Source organism: Eschrichtius robustus, chromosome 15 (assembly GCF_028021215.1).
Source record: "Eschrichtius robustus isolate mEscRob2 chromosome 15, mEscRob2.pri, whole genome shotgun sequence".
NCBI classification, from domain to species: Eukaryota; Metazoa; Chordata; class Mammalia; order Artiodactyla; family Eschrichtiidae; genus Eschrichtius; species Eschrichtius robustus.
Window position 1 is genome coordinate 39337538 of NC_090838.1, and position 13950 is coordinate 39351487.

General features: G+C 49.7%; 1 protein-coding gene across 1 annotated transcript in view; it reads left to right on the forward strand.

Moving 5' to 3' along the window:
- Positions 1–13950, forward strand: part of TTC7A (tetratricopeptide repeat domain 7A) — a 125677-nt gene that overhangs the window by 38869 nt on the left and 72858 nt on the right. Inside the window, exon 5 of the mRNA XM_068563873.1 lies at positions 755–870. Coding sequence (XP_068419974.1) covers positions 755–870 — 116 coding nt within the window. The remainder of the gene's footprint in view (positions 1–754; positions 871–13950) is intronic.

Below are 13950 nucleotides of genomic sequence, written 5' to 3' on the forward strand. Positions count from 1 at the left end.
GAGGGCAGGCCATAGAACCCTGTGCACCCGGTGCGCTGCAAAGCTGGACGTCCCTCCTAAGACCCAGCACCAACCTCTGAGGAACTAAGAATCTCTCTAAAACGTATTTCAGTTTCTGAAACATAAGGTGGATGGCTCGTTGATTTTTTTTTTTCCCCTCATATCAGAGAGGGAGGTGGCATAGTGAAGGCAGGCCCATCTCGGTGGGGCTGGGTGACCCTCTCTGAGCTGAGGCTTAAGCAACAGCTCAGTTAATAACAATTGTTCCTCAGCTTTCCCACGAACCGGGGGTCAGCTGTTGGGCTGTTCTGAGGTTACATGGTTATGTGACAGGGACAGTGCAGTGTCTGGCGTCTGGTAGGCACTCGAGTGTTGAAAGAATGCACCAATAAGTAGTAGAAAGAGCCTGGAATGTGTAGCTGGCCAGACTTGAGTTTGACGTCCAGGCCCAGGCCAGCTTTGTGTCCTCGGGCACTTTCTGAGCCTCAATTTCCTCATCTATAAGGTGCAGGTAAAACCAGCCTTGTAGGGCTGTTATGGGCATCCAGCATTTGCACAGGGAGAGTGCTTTAGACCTATTTTGAATTAAAGCACGTTAGGTTGAGTTTGGTCTGAGTATTGCCCTACGTGCCCCTGTGGTGGCTGGGGGCTTGGGTGGCGATGGGGCCGCCACCTCTGCCTGGGCTGACCCTGGCCCTGGCCTCTCGGCCTCGGAACTTGCAGACAGCGGCTCTCTCTGTGTTCCCCTTCCCAGATCACAAGTAACACCACATCCCGGCACCTGAAAGTATCTCACCCGGTCGACTACGAGCTCACCTACTTCCTGGAAGCTGCACTCCAGAGCGCTTACGTGACAAACCTGAAGAAAGGGTAGGTTGCTGGCAGCTGAGTGGGACCCGGACATTCCTTTCAGGCCTGGGAGCTGCTGACATTGGTCAGGCCTCCCTCTTCTCTGGGCTGTGTGTGTGCGGACTCCCTGGAGAGGACGATGGGGGCTGGCTTGTTCCCGTCTTGTCAGACTGAGCTTGCCCAGGCCCTCGGGGGAAGGGCCGAGTTTCAGGAAGCTGCTGAAGCAATAAAGCCTGCACATGTTGGGGGTGGTCGTCTTTAGAAGGGGGAGCCCGATGATGGTGTGGGAAGAGTGAAGGACAGTGAGCTGGGTGGTCTGGAGGTGGTCACTGTCGCCTGAAGTGTCAGCTAAAGTCATTTTGCTTCTCTGAGCCTCATTCTTCCCAAAATTTAATGGAAAAGGTGATTCCTGATTATTCCAACTTTCAAAGGGCTGTGAGATCCAAGGGGAAGTGTGGTGGAAGTAAAGGCATGGCATCATTTTGGGGGTGTGACTGCCCTGCTGGTGAGGTGGCAGGAAGCTCGTTCTCCTGTGCATTGACTGGAGGGTCCTGGGACCCAAGAACATGGTGCCTAGAACCCCTTTCTTAGTCTTTTGCTTGTTGGGGTTAAGCAAGGCACCCTCCCTCTGTGAAGAGTCCGGTGGATGCTTCCATCTGGGTGGGAGGGGCTGGTGGTGTTTCGTGGGTGCGTTGGGTGGTGGTGGAGATGGAGGGAGAAGCAACAGGACCAGGAGGGTGTGTTGCTGGCAACCGTAGCTCTCCGGCGGTTCTGCAGGGCTGAATGCCTCCACCAGGCTGGAGACTAGCAGGTGGGGGCCTGGGTTTCCCGTGCCTCATCGGCTCCCTCCTCAGCATCATTACTACCCTCTGCAGACACCGTGGGCTGGGGCCGTGAGGACATCCGGGCGAGCGGAGGGACTCACGTGTGCCGAGTGCAGCCAGTCACCGTGGAGGCTGGGCACACGTCTCGCCCCTCTCGAGCCTCCCAGGTGGAGGTGGGCCAGCCACACAGGTGTTGCCTCCTCCCCACAGGTGAGGAAACAGAGGGTCAGGATCACAGAGCTTTCTTTGCTCTGACTGGCTAGAGTCCTTTGAAGCCCCTATTTTGTTTTTGGTATGATTTATTTTGTTAAATTTCACTTTATTCATCCTTTTCATTTAACATTTTTTGGAATAGATGATTCTTGCACAGGATACCAAATTAAAAAGGTACAGAAGACTAGACAATAAAAAGTTTCCCTTCCATCTCCATCCTCTGCCTCCTGGTTCCTCTGTAGGCAGTGTTCCTAGGCTCCTGTATCATTCCATGATAGTTAGCAGCATACACAAGCGATTATACGCACATATTATTTTCTTCCTTTTTTAAATGCATATTCTCCCCTTTGCCTTTTTTCATTCAAAATATATCTCTTGGAGATGGTTCCGCATCAGAGCTGCCTTTTCTTTGCACTGCTGCATAGTGTTTGTAGTATCGTATAGTACAGATCTCCTACAGTTTGTTTACTCAGTTCCCAACCGAGGAACAGATAGGTCACTTCCAGACTTGGGCTCTTTTCAGCGTATGCCAGAGTCCAGAACAGAACCATACCTATGCATTGTTTCAGTGGGAATCCGTCTGTAGGGTGGATTCCGAGACAGGAAAGTCCTGGGTCAGAAGGTACGAACGCTGGTCATTTGGGTAGAGGTTGCCAACTTGGACCTCAGAGAGGTTGTTTCAGTTTCTGTGCCATCAAGATGTGGGAGAGAGGCTGCTTTGTAAGCCCTCACAACATAGTGCAAGCTTTTTTTTTTAAGTTTTTATTGAAATATAGCTGATCTACAGTGTTGTGTTAGTTTCAGGTATACAGCAAAGTGATTCAGTCATACATGTATGTGTATGTGTGTGTGTATATATATATGTCCTTTTTTAGATTCTTTTCTATTATAGGTTATTACGAGATATTGAGTGTAGTTCCCTGTGTTATACAGTAGGTCCTTGTTGTTTAGCTATTTTATATATAGTAGCGTGTATCTGCTAATCCCAAACTCCTAGTTTATCCCTGCCCCACCTTCCCCCTTTGGTAACCATAGGTTTGTTTTCTGTGTCTGTGAGTCTATTTCTGTTTTATAAATAATTCCTTTGTATCATTTTTTTGGATTCCACATATAAATGATATCATATGATATTTGTCTTTGACTTACTTCACTTAATATGATAATTTCTAGGTCCATCCATGTTGCTGCAAATGGCATTATTTCATTCTTTTTTATGGCTGAATAGTATTCCATTGTGTATATATGCCACATCTTCTTTATCCACTCATCTGTCGGTGGACATTTAGGTTGTTTCCACATCTTGGTTATTGTAAATAACGCTGCAGTGACCATTGGGGTGCGTGTATCTGTCTGAATTATAGTTTTCTCCAGACACATGCCCAGGAGTGGAATCACTGGATCATATGGTAACTCTATTTTTAGTTTTTTAAAGAGCTTTCATACTGTTCTCCATAGTGGCTGTACCAGTTTACATTCCTTCCAACAGTGTAGGAGGATTAGTGCAAGCTTTTTGATGTTTTATTAAGCTTGATTGGTGAAATATGCTATCTCAGCATCATTATTGTTGGCAGGGGAGATGATATTTATCTATTCACTTTTCCAGTGTTGGTACTTGGAAGGTAATTACTTCTTTTGTTTTTTAAAATAATTTCTGTTGAAGTATATTTGATTTATAATGTTGGCAGTTTCAGGTGTACAGGAAAGTGATTCGGTTATATATATACATGTATGTATATATGTATACATACATATATATATATCCTTTTTCAGATCCTTTTCCGTTATAGGTTATTACAAGTGATTGGGTATATAGGTCCCTGTGCTATACAGTAGGTCCGTATTGGTTCAGCGTCATTTTAAATTTGCACTTTTCTTAGGAGTGAGGTTCATTAGATTTTTATGTTTTAATTGTTTGCACCTTTAAAAATGCATAATTTATTTTAAAAAAATTTTAATTGAAGTATAGTTGATTTACAATGTTTTAGTTTCAGGGGTACAGCAAAGTGATTCAGATATATATATATGTGTATTCTTTTTCAGGTTCTTTTCCCCTTATAGGTTAATACAGAATATTGAGTATAGTTTCCTGTGCTATACAGTAGGTCCTTGTTGGTTATCTATTTTATATATAGTAGTGTGTATATTTTAGTCCCAAACTCCTAATTTATCCCTCCCTCCCCAAAATGCATAATTCATTGATCCCTCCCTCCCTCCTAGTTTATGTAAGTAATATAATTATAATGTTTATGGTGGAAAACTTGGAAAATACATAAAAATATAAAACAGGCAAATTTAAAAATCGCATATTCAATCTTTAGATCAGGGACTGGCAGATTATGACCTTCTGGCCAGTCACCCGCTTTTGTGAAGTTTTTTGGAACACAGCTTGCTGTTGGTTTAGGTATCTTCTATATCTATGGCTGCTTTAGAGCAACAACTGCAGAGTTATATGACTCCAAGCCTAAAATGTTTACTGTCTGGCTCTTTACAGAAAAAAACTTGCTGGCCCCGTATTCTAGGTAATCACTATTAACATTTTTTTTAAATAAATTTATTTATTTATTTTTTATTTTTGGCTGCGTTGGGTCTTTGTTGCTGCATGCAGGCATTCTCTAGTTGTGCTGAGCAGGGGCTACTCTTCGTTGTGGTGCGCGGGCTTCTCATAGCAGTGGCTTCTCTTGTTGCTGAGCACAGGCTCTAGGCGTGCGGGCTTCAGTAGTTGTGGCACGTGGGCTCAGTAGTTGTGGCTCGCGGGCTCTAGAGCGCAGGCTCGGTAGTTGTGGCGCACGGGCTTAGTTGCTCCACGGCATGTGGGATCCTCCCAGACCAGGGGTCGAACCCGTGTCTCCTGCGTTGGCAGGCGGATTCTTAACCACTGCGCCACCAGGGAAGCCCCCCACTATTAACATTTTGATGTATGTCTTTTCACATTTTTCTATGTACAGATATTCAGGTATATTTTTTTCTTTTCTTTTTTAAACAACAACAAAATGTATCTTATAGTACTGCTGCTTTGTAGCCTGCTTTTTCCACTCAGGGCTTGGTTGGGAGCCTCTTTTGTGTTCCTGCTAATCTCTCTTCTGCATGAAGTCGCTCCCTGTGGCATCAGGGGAAGGTGCCAAGCCCACTCCTGCAGGTGGGCTTAGGGCTTGGTGGGCTGTGTGGATGGGATAGTCATCCTTGAGCTGGGCCCCGAGGGAGGGGAGATTCCCAGAGACAGGAGGAGTCTGGGTGGGGAAGAAGATGTAGGATGAGGCTGAGGATTCCAGGATGCGGAACTTGGGAGGGTCCAAGGCCAAATACACTTGGGAAACATTGGGTTAAAGACTTCTCAGACCCTTTAGGAATTCCAAGGAGCATGGTTGCAGATAGTCAATTTTCAGGAGGAGGCAAAGACATGTAAAGTTTTCAGTTTCGTTTGACATGGAGCCCTTGTTTGGGGTGGGTCTCTGGGGACCGCTCTTTAGGAACCAGCGCTCTGGGACTCCAAGGGGAACAGCTGGACTGAAACGCAGTTTCTGGCCCAGGCAGCTTTTCCATCCAGCAGGCATCCCTGTCCCATCAGAGCTACATCCCATTCGGGGTGTTGGAAGCCCCCCGAGCTTCAGCCCTCAATGCCTGGAAGAGAAGGAAGTGGAGTCTTTGCCCAGAATGCAGAGCAGGCCATGGTGAGGCCACTCCCAGGAAGCAGAGGTGGCTGAGATGGCTGGGGGTGGGCGTGGGCCTGGGGGGAGGCAGCCCTGCCTCAGCTGGAACCCGGCCTGGAGGAGGCCTGTGTCCTCCTCGCTCACCACCCTGCCCTCGTGTTAGAGGAGGCGGAGTGCTGCACGAATCCTGTCCTCCAGATGGTAAGAGCAGGGAGAAGGTCCCGGCCAGAAAACAGGCTCTCTCCCTGCTCTCTCCTCATACGTGAACAGCCACCAGAGCACCTGATTTGTCACAGCTGCTTAGAAAATCTAAGGCAGTATTATCATTTATTTGTATTATTATTTTTTTGAGGCAGTCCGCAGCTGGATGGGCTGCTGCCTCAAGCTTAAAGTTTACACTTTAAAAAAAAAAAATTTCTCTAGTGCTAGGCCAGGGAGGCAGTGGTGTCCCGTTTGGGACATGAGGATCGGGAGGCCCAGAGAGCCAAGGTGGTTTACCTCCCAAGGGTGGGACTGGCCTGGGAGCCCTGGGTGCCTCCGACCAACCACTCTGTGGCCAGGGAGGTGGGACGGAGGGGAGTCACTGGGACACGCACACTGCCTCTGCTCTAGCTCCACCATGGCTTGTTTGTTCCTATTCAGTTACTGAATTTCAGTTTCAGTGACATGGTGGCCTAGCAGGCTGGTTCCTGTTTTTACTTCCCAGGCAGCTGCCACCCAGCTGCTTCTCTTTAGCTGGAGACTGTTGTCGCCCTGTTTTTGCAAATAAAGTTTTTTTGGCACATAGCCACACCCATTCATTTACATACTGTCTCACCCTCAGAGCGGAGAAGTTGGGATTGAGATCAGATGGCTAATCCTGAAATATTTACTCCCTGATCCTTTAAAGAAAAGAGTTTGCTGATGCCTGCTCTCTGTTTAAGAGGTTCTCCCTCCCAAGGCCTCTTGCAGAAGAGGTGCTCTTCTTCCATATGGGAGTCCCATGGAGTAGATTTTGTGGGGAGGCGACAGTTCTAATTTTAGTGTTCTGTGTCCTTCATTCATTCATTTAACAAATATTTGTTATACTAATATGTGCCACCTATTAAGAGCTGAATTTGTGCCAGGCACTTAAGTGCTTTGCTGGCATGTGTCTTTAGTCTTTCCAGGAGCCCTCTGAGGTAGGTGCTGTTGTTAGCACCCCCATTTTACAGATGGGAAAACTGAGGCACAGAGAACATAAGTGACTTGTCCTGGACAGAGCCAGGGTTGTGTGTGCCGGTACTGTCTGACACCATTAGCCACCAGTCTACACTGCCCACAGCAGAAACCCAGCAGTTAAGACCCTGCTGCCGCCCCCGAGGTGCTCACAGCCTAGCGTTTGTTCCCCCGAGTCTGCCTCTACTTGGTATGCGTGGTCCCAGCTTCTGGTTTGAAGAGTTGGTGGGCGTCAGGGCAGGGCTGGGGAGTAGAGGCCACTCAGTGATCCTGAGCAAGTTCCTCCTCTACTCCCCACCCCCACCTCTAATGGGGGGTGTCTGTTTGTCCTGCATCCCAGGGTGTGAGGGTCCAAGAGGAGGGAGGGAACGAAAAGACACTGGAGTACAAAATTCAGAGCCCTATTAACTCCCTCTCCGCTGAGGTTCCCCCCACCTCCACCCCTCAGGGCTGCCTGCTCCCTTCCCCACACCAGCTTCTCTGCAGATATGAATGAGCTCAAGGTGAGCGTCCAGGACAGCCGCTCCCTTCCCCACACCAGCTTCTCTGCAGATATGATGAGGTCAAGGTGAGCGTCCAGGACAGCCAGGAGGGAAAGAGGGAGAGAGCCAGCAGTTATCAAGCACGTGCTGTGTGCTAGGCTGGACCACATGCTCTGTGTACAACACTCTGTGAAGGAGGTCATGTGACCCCAGCCCACTAGTGAGGGGCTGGGGCTCAGAGAAGGTTGAGTCACTTGCCCAACCTCACCCACTGGGATTCCAGCTTTAGATCTGAGCGGCCTGGAAACCCATGCCGTTTCCAGTTTTGGGGGTGTCAAAGGGCAGCCTGGGCACCTGTGGGGTGTGTGGAAGGACAGGGCCCCGGTGATGGGGCTGATCCTTGATGTGCTGAGTTACGGCTCTCCTTCCTTCTCTGGGACCCTGAGTCACATTCTCAGAGGGTGGGCCTGCTTCCTGCCCTGTCTTTGTTCTGCGCACTCAGGGCGCGCGCGCACGCGCGCGCGCGTGTGTGTGTGCGCGCGCGCGCACATGCCGGTTGTGAACAGAGGCATTAACCAACCGTTGTCCCTCCAGGAAAGCCCAAGTAATTTTAGTTAGTTTTCTGTTGCTCTCACTTTGTTCCCCTGTCTTTGTCCTCTTCTTCCTGAAGCACAAATTTCAGTCCTTAAAGCTGATGCTGACTCCCTCCCCACCCCCGCCCTTTATTCCCAAATAAAGAGGAATGGAAACTGGATCATCATTTCTTTCCAAGCAAACAGCCCAAATATTTGAAAGCCTGAGTGTGAGGAGTAGTTCCCAGGACACGTGGGAACAACTCAGCCCCTCTCTCAGTTTCCTGTGAACACATCCAGCCTGGCGGTGGCCCTGGAATGTGACATATATAAAGTAGCCCTGGGTGCCTGGGCAGGCTTTAAATAATTTCTTTACACCTTTCCTCTTGATAGTAGCTAATGTTGAATACTTACTGCATGTCAGGCAGAATGCTAATGCCTTTACGTGTAATCCTGTGAAGTTGGAACTAGTAATATCCCCATTTTCCTGAAGGAGAGGTTAAGGCAAGTTATGGGCAAGTTATGCCCAAGGTCACAAGGCTAACAGGTGGTATTGCCAGGAGCCTGGTGCTGAACTGTGTCTGCCCAACCCCACAGCCTGAGGCCATGCTCATTACATAGTCCCGGGCCCAGGATACCACCCACCCACAGTAGGTCTGCATCAGTGAGCTCCTGTAATTGTGTATCATGGTCTTCAGGTCAGAGTTACATCTTCCTGGGTGAGTCACCGGTTCCAGTATTTTTCTTATACATTTGTCATTATTAGGAAGTTAAAAAAAAAAAAGTCACCTTAGCCCAGGGTTTCTCAGCCTCAGCACTGCTGATGTTTTGAGCCAGATCTCCTTTGTTGTGGGAGCCTGTCCTGTACACTGTAGGTTTTAGCAGCAACCCTGGCCTCCACCAGTAGATGCCAGTAGAACCCCCCACCCCGCAAGTGTGACAACCAAAAATGTCTCCAGACACTGAAAAGTGGCCTGGGCTGGGGGTAGGGGGAAAAATCGCCCCCACTTGAGAACCACTGTCTTAGCCCAAGGCGTGAGAGGCAGGAGGTCAAGGGGAGATTGGGACGCAGACGCCTGATACTGGGTCACCTTCTCCAGGGCAGCTCCGGAGGGTCTTTTAAAGGGCTCCAGAGCCATTTCCTGCAGGTTAAACTCACCCGCACTTGCCTGGGCTCTTGCGGTGTTTGGGAAGGGTTGGGGAGAAACCCTTCCCTGTGTTCAGAGAGGTCACAGCCCAGTAGGGGGGACGGCGCCAAGGTGGAAAAGCCCAGCAGCTCATTTCCCAGCTGGCCTCCGAGAGCCCATGGAGTGATGAGGACCCTCTTCACGGAGCTCACGTCCCAGTGGGGAAATGACAGTGTGGGATCCAGATGTTGACGATGGACAGCACTCTGTACGAGAGGAAAGGAAGGCAGAGAGGTGCGAGTGCTGCCTGGGACGGGGTGGACTCTAGAGAGACATTCCATCCTGAGGGGCCAGGTGGAACGGAGACCCCGGGGCTCGGGCGCTGCTGGGTGTTAGAAGAGGTTCCTTAGGGCCTGGCGAACAGGAAGAGGTGGTGGGATCTGCTTCACAGATTCTGGGCTCTAACCTGAGAGCCTGAGCTCATTCCCGTGTGGGCATGGGGTGGACCCAGGTTCCAGAGGGCCCAGCGGAGCCCTTGCTGAGAATGGGGTGCTCAGCCCCAGGGGCCAGGTGGCCACAAGCAGTGCTCTTCCCAGGGTCCAACTTGTCCCTCCAGTTGAGCGTTTGACATAATTTACAGGGTGTGGTGTTCTCCACTGTGTAATGTGGGTGACATCTTCTCGGCCTCCAGACAGTGCTTCTCCTTTAATTCTGAGCTTCGGTGAGGCCTGGGCCTCCCTTATGCTGCCCACTTACTCATTCAGTGTCTGAGGGACATTCATTTTTCCCAAGGGCCTTGCCCTATTGATCCAGCAGTTAATTCCCCCAGCTGACTCCTGCCCCTTGCTCTGCCTAACTGACCTGGGATTGAAAGTGCTGGCCTGAAAGTCAGGAGTTGGGAGGCCCGTACCTGGGGTCCGCTTCCCCTCACTGCCACCAGAGGGCAGCCGTGGACTCTGGTTGGAACCTCGCCCCGGGCAGTTCTGCGGATGCCCCTGCCAGGAGGCAGCTTTCTGTTGGGCTGGGGCGTTGATGGCTGCTGGGCCCAGGGTCTTGGCTGTGGGGGAGGCTTGGTTCTCCTTTGCACAAAGCAGCCCAGGGGTGAGGCAGCAAGGGACACCTGGGGGTGGTGCAATGCCAGGGAATCTGTTGATGACTCTGACCTCACTAGGACCGGGTCTCTGAGTATCTCTCAAGAAAAGAATGTGAGCCGGGACTTACCCGGTGGCGCAGTGGTTAAGAATCCGCCTGCCAATGCAGGGGACACGGGTTCGAGCCCTGGTCCAGGAAGATCCCACATGCTGAGGAGCAACTAAGCCCGTGGGCCACAACTACTGAGCCTGCGCTCTAGAGCCCGCAAGCCACAACTACTGAGCCCACGTGCTGCAACTACTGAAGCCCGCACACCTAGAGCCCGTGCTCTGCGGCAAGAGAAGCCACCGCAATGAGAAGCCCGCACGCCGCAACTAGAGAAAGCCCGCGCACAGCAACGAAGACCCAACGCAGCCAAAAATAAATTAAAAAAAAAAAAGGACGTGAGCCAACTTGGCTCCTTCCCCCACAGCAAGCAAGAGGCCATTTCTCTTTGGGGTGGTTTTTTCTCTTCTTCCTTGACCTACAAGAGCCCATTCTTTTTTTTTTTTTTAGAAGAATTTTTTTTTTTTTTAATTTTATTTATGGCTGTGTTGGGTCTTCGTTTCTCTGCGAGGGCTTTCTCTAGTTGCGGCAAGCGGGGGCCACTCTTCATCGCGGTGCGCGGGCCTCTCACTATCGTGGCCTCTCTTGTTGCGGAGCACAGGCTCCAGACGCGCAGGCTCAGTAGTTGTGGCTCACGGGCCCAGTTGCTCCGCGGCATGTGGGATCTTCCCAGACCAGGGCTCGAACCCGTGTCCCCTGCATTAGCAGGCAGATTCTCAACCACTGCGCCACCAGGGAAGCCCCCAGAGCCCACTCTCGGCTCAGGGCTGAGAGTGAGCTTGGGCCATGTGTGTTGAACCAGGTGGGCTGCATGTTTTGTGCATGCTCTTAAAAAAAATTTTTTTTAATCACTAAATCAATATATGCTCATTGTACCAAAACCAAGCAATAGAGAAGAGAGTGTTTTCTGAGGGAGTTGCCCAGGGCTTGGCAGGTTGTGCGGCCTTATGAAGACACTCTCCCTTTCTGCTGTGTGTGTGTGTGTGTGTGTGTGTGTGTGTGTGTGTGTGTGTGTGTGTGTGTGTGTGTGTGTGTGTGTGTGTGTGTGTGTGTGCGCGCGCGTGTGTGCGCTGTTGGGTATGACCCCGTAAGGGGTGTGTTCAGTCAGTAGTAATTTTGTATTCTTAGCAACCAGCCAGTATCTGCAGCGCTGGGGGAGGGCACAAGACAGAAGGCTCTCAGGGGCCAGAATCACCCAACAGTGAAGCCCAGGAGAGCCTCCTGGTGGTCACAGAAGAGACCTCTGGGCACAGGGAGACCTCTGAGGCCCATCGGAGAGAGCACATCCTTCCAGCGTCTCTTAATGCACAGCCTTTATTTATTGTCAGCACCCACTGCCCATACCCCACCTCACTAGAAAGCTCCCCTCGCCTGGATGTCTTCAGTGTCCTGCAAAGGAAGTGTCACAGCCTTTTTCTGGGGCTGGGAGTGAAGAGGGAGCTATCAGTTTCACATTTGAAACTGATAATGTGAGTCTGTGGCAAGAAGGAATAGCTTCATAACCATTTGAACTTCACCTGACCTTGTCTCCTGATTCAGCCCTCTAGCTGTTGGGATCTGCCAACTGGCTGAGCATTTCTGGGTCTTTGACCGGAAACCTCTCATACACAATTAGCAATGCCAGCCCTGAAACGGGGACTTCTGGCCAGTGTCGTACGTACCAGAGCCTGTTTAGGTTCCATTCAGTGAAAAATTCCATGCATTTTCTCATTCTCTGTTTCAAATCCAACAAAATCCCCACCCCCCCCAAAATTTGTTGAGCACCTACTGTATGCAAAATATTTTGCTAAGCTCTTGCATAAACCATGAGCGTGTCTAATTTTACAGACCGTGAGCTCCTTATGTGCAGGGCTGTGAATAAGCTATTCATTCACTCATTCGGTCTCTTAATTCTTTCTCTCTGCATTAGTTGGATGCCTGTTGAGAACAGGACACTTGGTGTACAGTATCCAGGCACTTAGTATACAGTAGGCACTTTGTAAAGACTTAGTTGAGGGAGTCCTGGAGTTCAAATAGCCAGGAAAGGAAAGTAACTGCAGCGCTGGGGGAGGACTGTGCCATTGTCTTTCTCAAGGGTTTTGTTAGTTAAAAGGGAGTGAAATCTGAACCCCTTGATACCTGCAGTGAACCCACCTCTCCCCTTGGGTGAGTGATGGCCTGAAAAGGCAGGCATCTTCCAGGCTTTAATTTTGTGATTGGAAAATGAGGATTTATTTATTCCACAATGATTTCTTTTCTTTTTTTTTTTTTTAATAAATTTATTTATTTATTTATTTTTGGCTGTGTTGGGTCTTCGTTGCTGTGCGTGAGGTTTCTCTAGTTGTGCTGAGCGGGGGGCTACTCTTTGTTGCGGTGTGCAGGCTTCTCATTGCGGTGGCTTCTCTTGTTGTGGAGCACGGGCTCTTGGCGCGCAGGCTTCAGTGGTTGTGGCACGTGGGCTCAGTAGTTGTGGCTCGCGGGCTCTAGAGCACAGGCTCAGTAGTTGTGGCGCATGGGCTTAGTTGCTCTGTGGCATGTGGGATCTTCCTGGACCAGGGCTTGAACCCGTGTCCCCTGCATTGGCAGGTGGATTCTTAACCACTGTGCCACCAGGGAAGTTCCCACAATGATTTCTTGAGTGCCTTCTATATTCCAAGCATTGTGCTGGTACCCGGGAATGTGAAGCTCCCCTCACCAACCTCATTAGAAGTTGCAACGACTGGATAAGATGAAGTGCTTTGGAAAAATCTGCCCCACTGCCTACTGCTGACCAGGGGCCTGGGGGAGCTTGCCGCCTCCTTGCGTGGCTCCCCTGGAGGCCCCCCTAAGATGAGCTGTTTCCCTTGACCCATCCCTGCATGCACATATCCTCTTTCTCTGCTCCTGGCCAGCCAGAGTTTACTTGAGTTGGAATCCATGACCTCCTGGCTTCTCCACATGCAGCCTGATTCTGGGCCAGGGTTTGTTTGAGGCCCTGTTTGGATATTATTAAAAGTGGCAGCTTTGCTCAGAAAGGTCAGTGTGAGAAACCAGAACAAAAAGATCTTTCAAGCTGGCCTCTCACAGGGCTCAGAAAAGCCCCAGCTCTACTTGGCACTGGCAGTTTAGACCCGGGACAGGATTACTCAAGCTGGTGGGAGAAATCCCATCCAGTTTCCCATTTCCCAGAGGGCTGAGCTGAGGCGGAGGGGCATTCCCAACATTTCAGAACAGGTCGGCACCAGCCAGGAGCCCAGATCTCTCCCTGTCTAGCCCTGGCCACTGTAACCTATGTTGGTTTTCTCTTTACCTGCATTCAATAAAAACTGGGATTTACCCAAAAGATGCCTAAAGGTGATTATTTGCTTTGCTAAAGAATTCCTGGGAGCTTATTTAGATGCCAGAGTCCCTTATAGATTTGAAAATAGTAAAAATATACAACTTTGGAGGCACAAGATCTTGTTAAAATTGCAGTTCTCATTCCTAAATTGAGTGTGTATTGGGGGAAGAACCTGAAACAAAACAACTAGTATACCAAGTCCATGATTTCAGGTATGCTTGATTAAGGTGAGATATCTACTGAAGTAAAAAGAAAGAAGATATAAAGAAAAGTATTACACAAAATAATAACACTGATGGTGTACAGCTAGTAGCAAAAATTGTAGATGTGGTATGCAGATGACAGAAGTCTGGGAGATGCTGATTGCAACTGAAGACCTGATTTTATAGAGGAGAGGGCCGTGCATAGCCCACAGGGGTGAGCTCTGCCCTCAGTAGCACTGCCCAGGCATGAACCATCTCTAAGGACCCTGTGGAGCCCTGTGCTGCTTGCCCCTCCTGGTTCTTCAGAAGCTCTAGGCAGACTAGGGAAGATCGTTGTGACT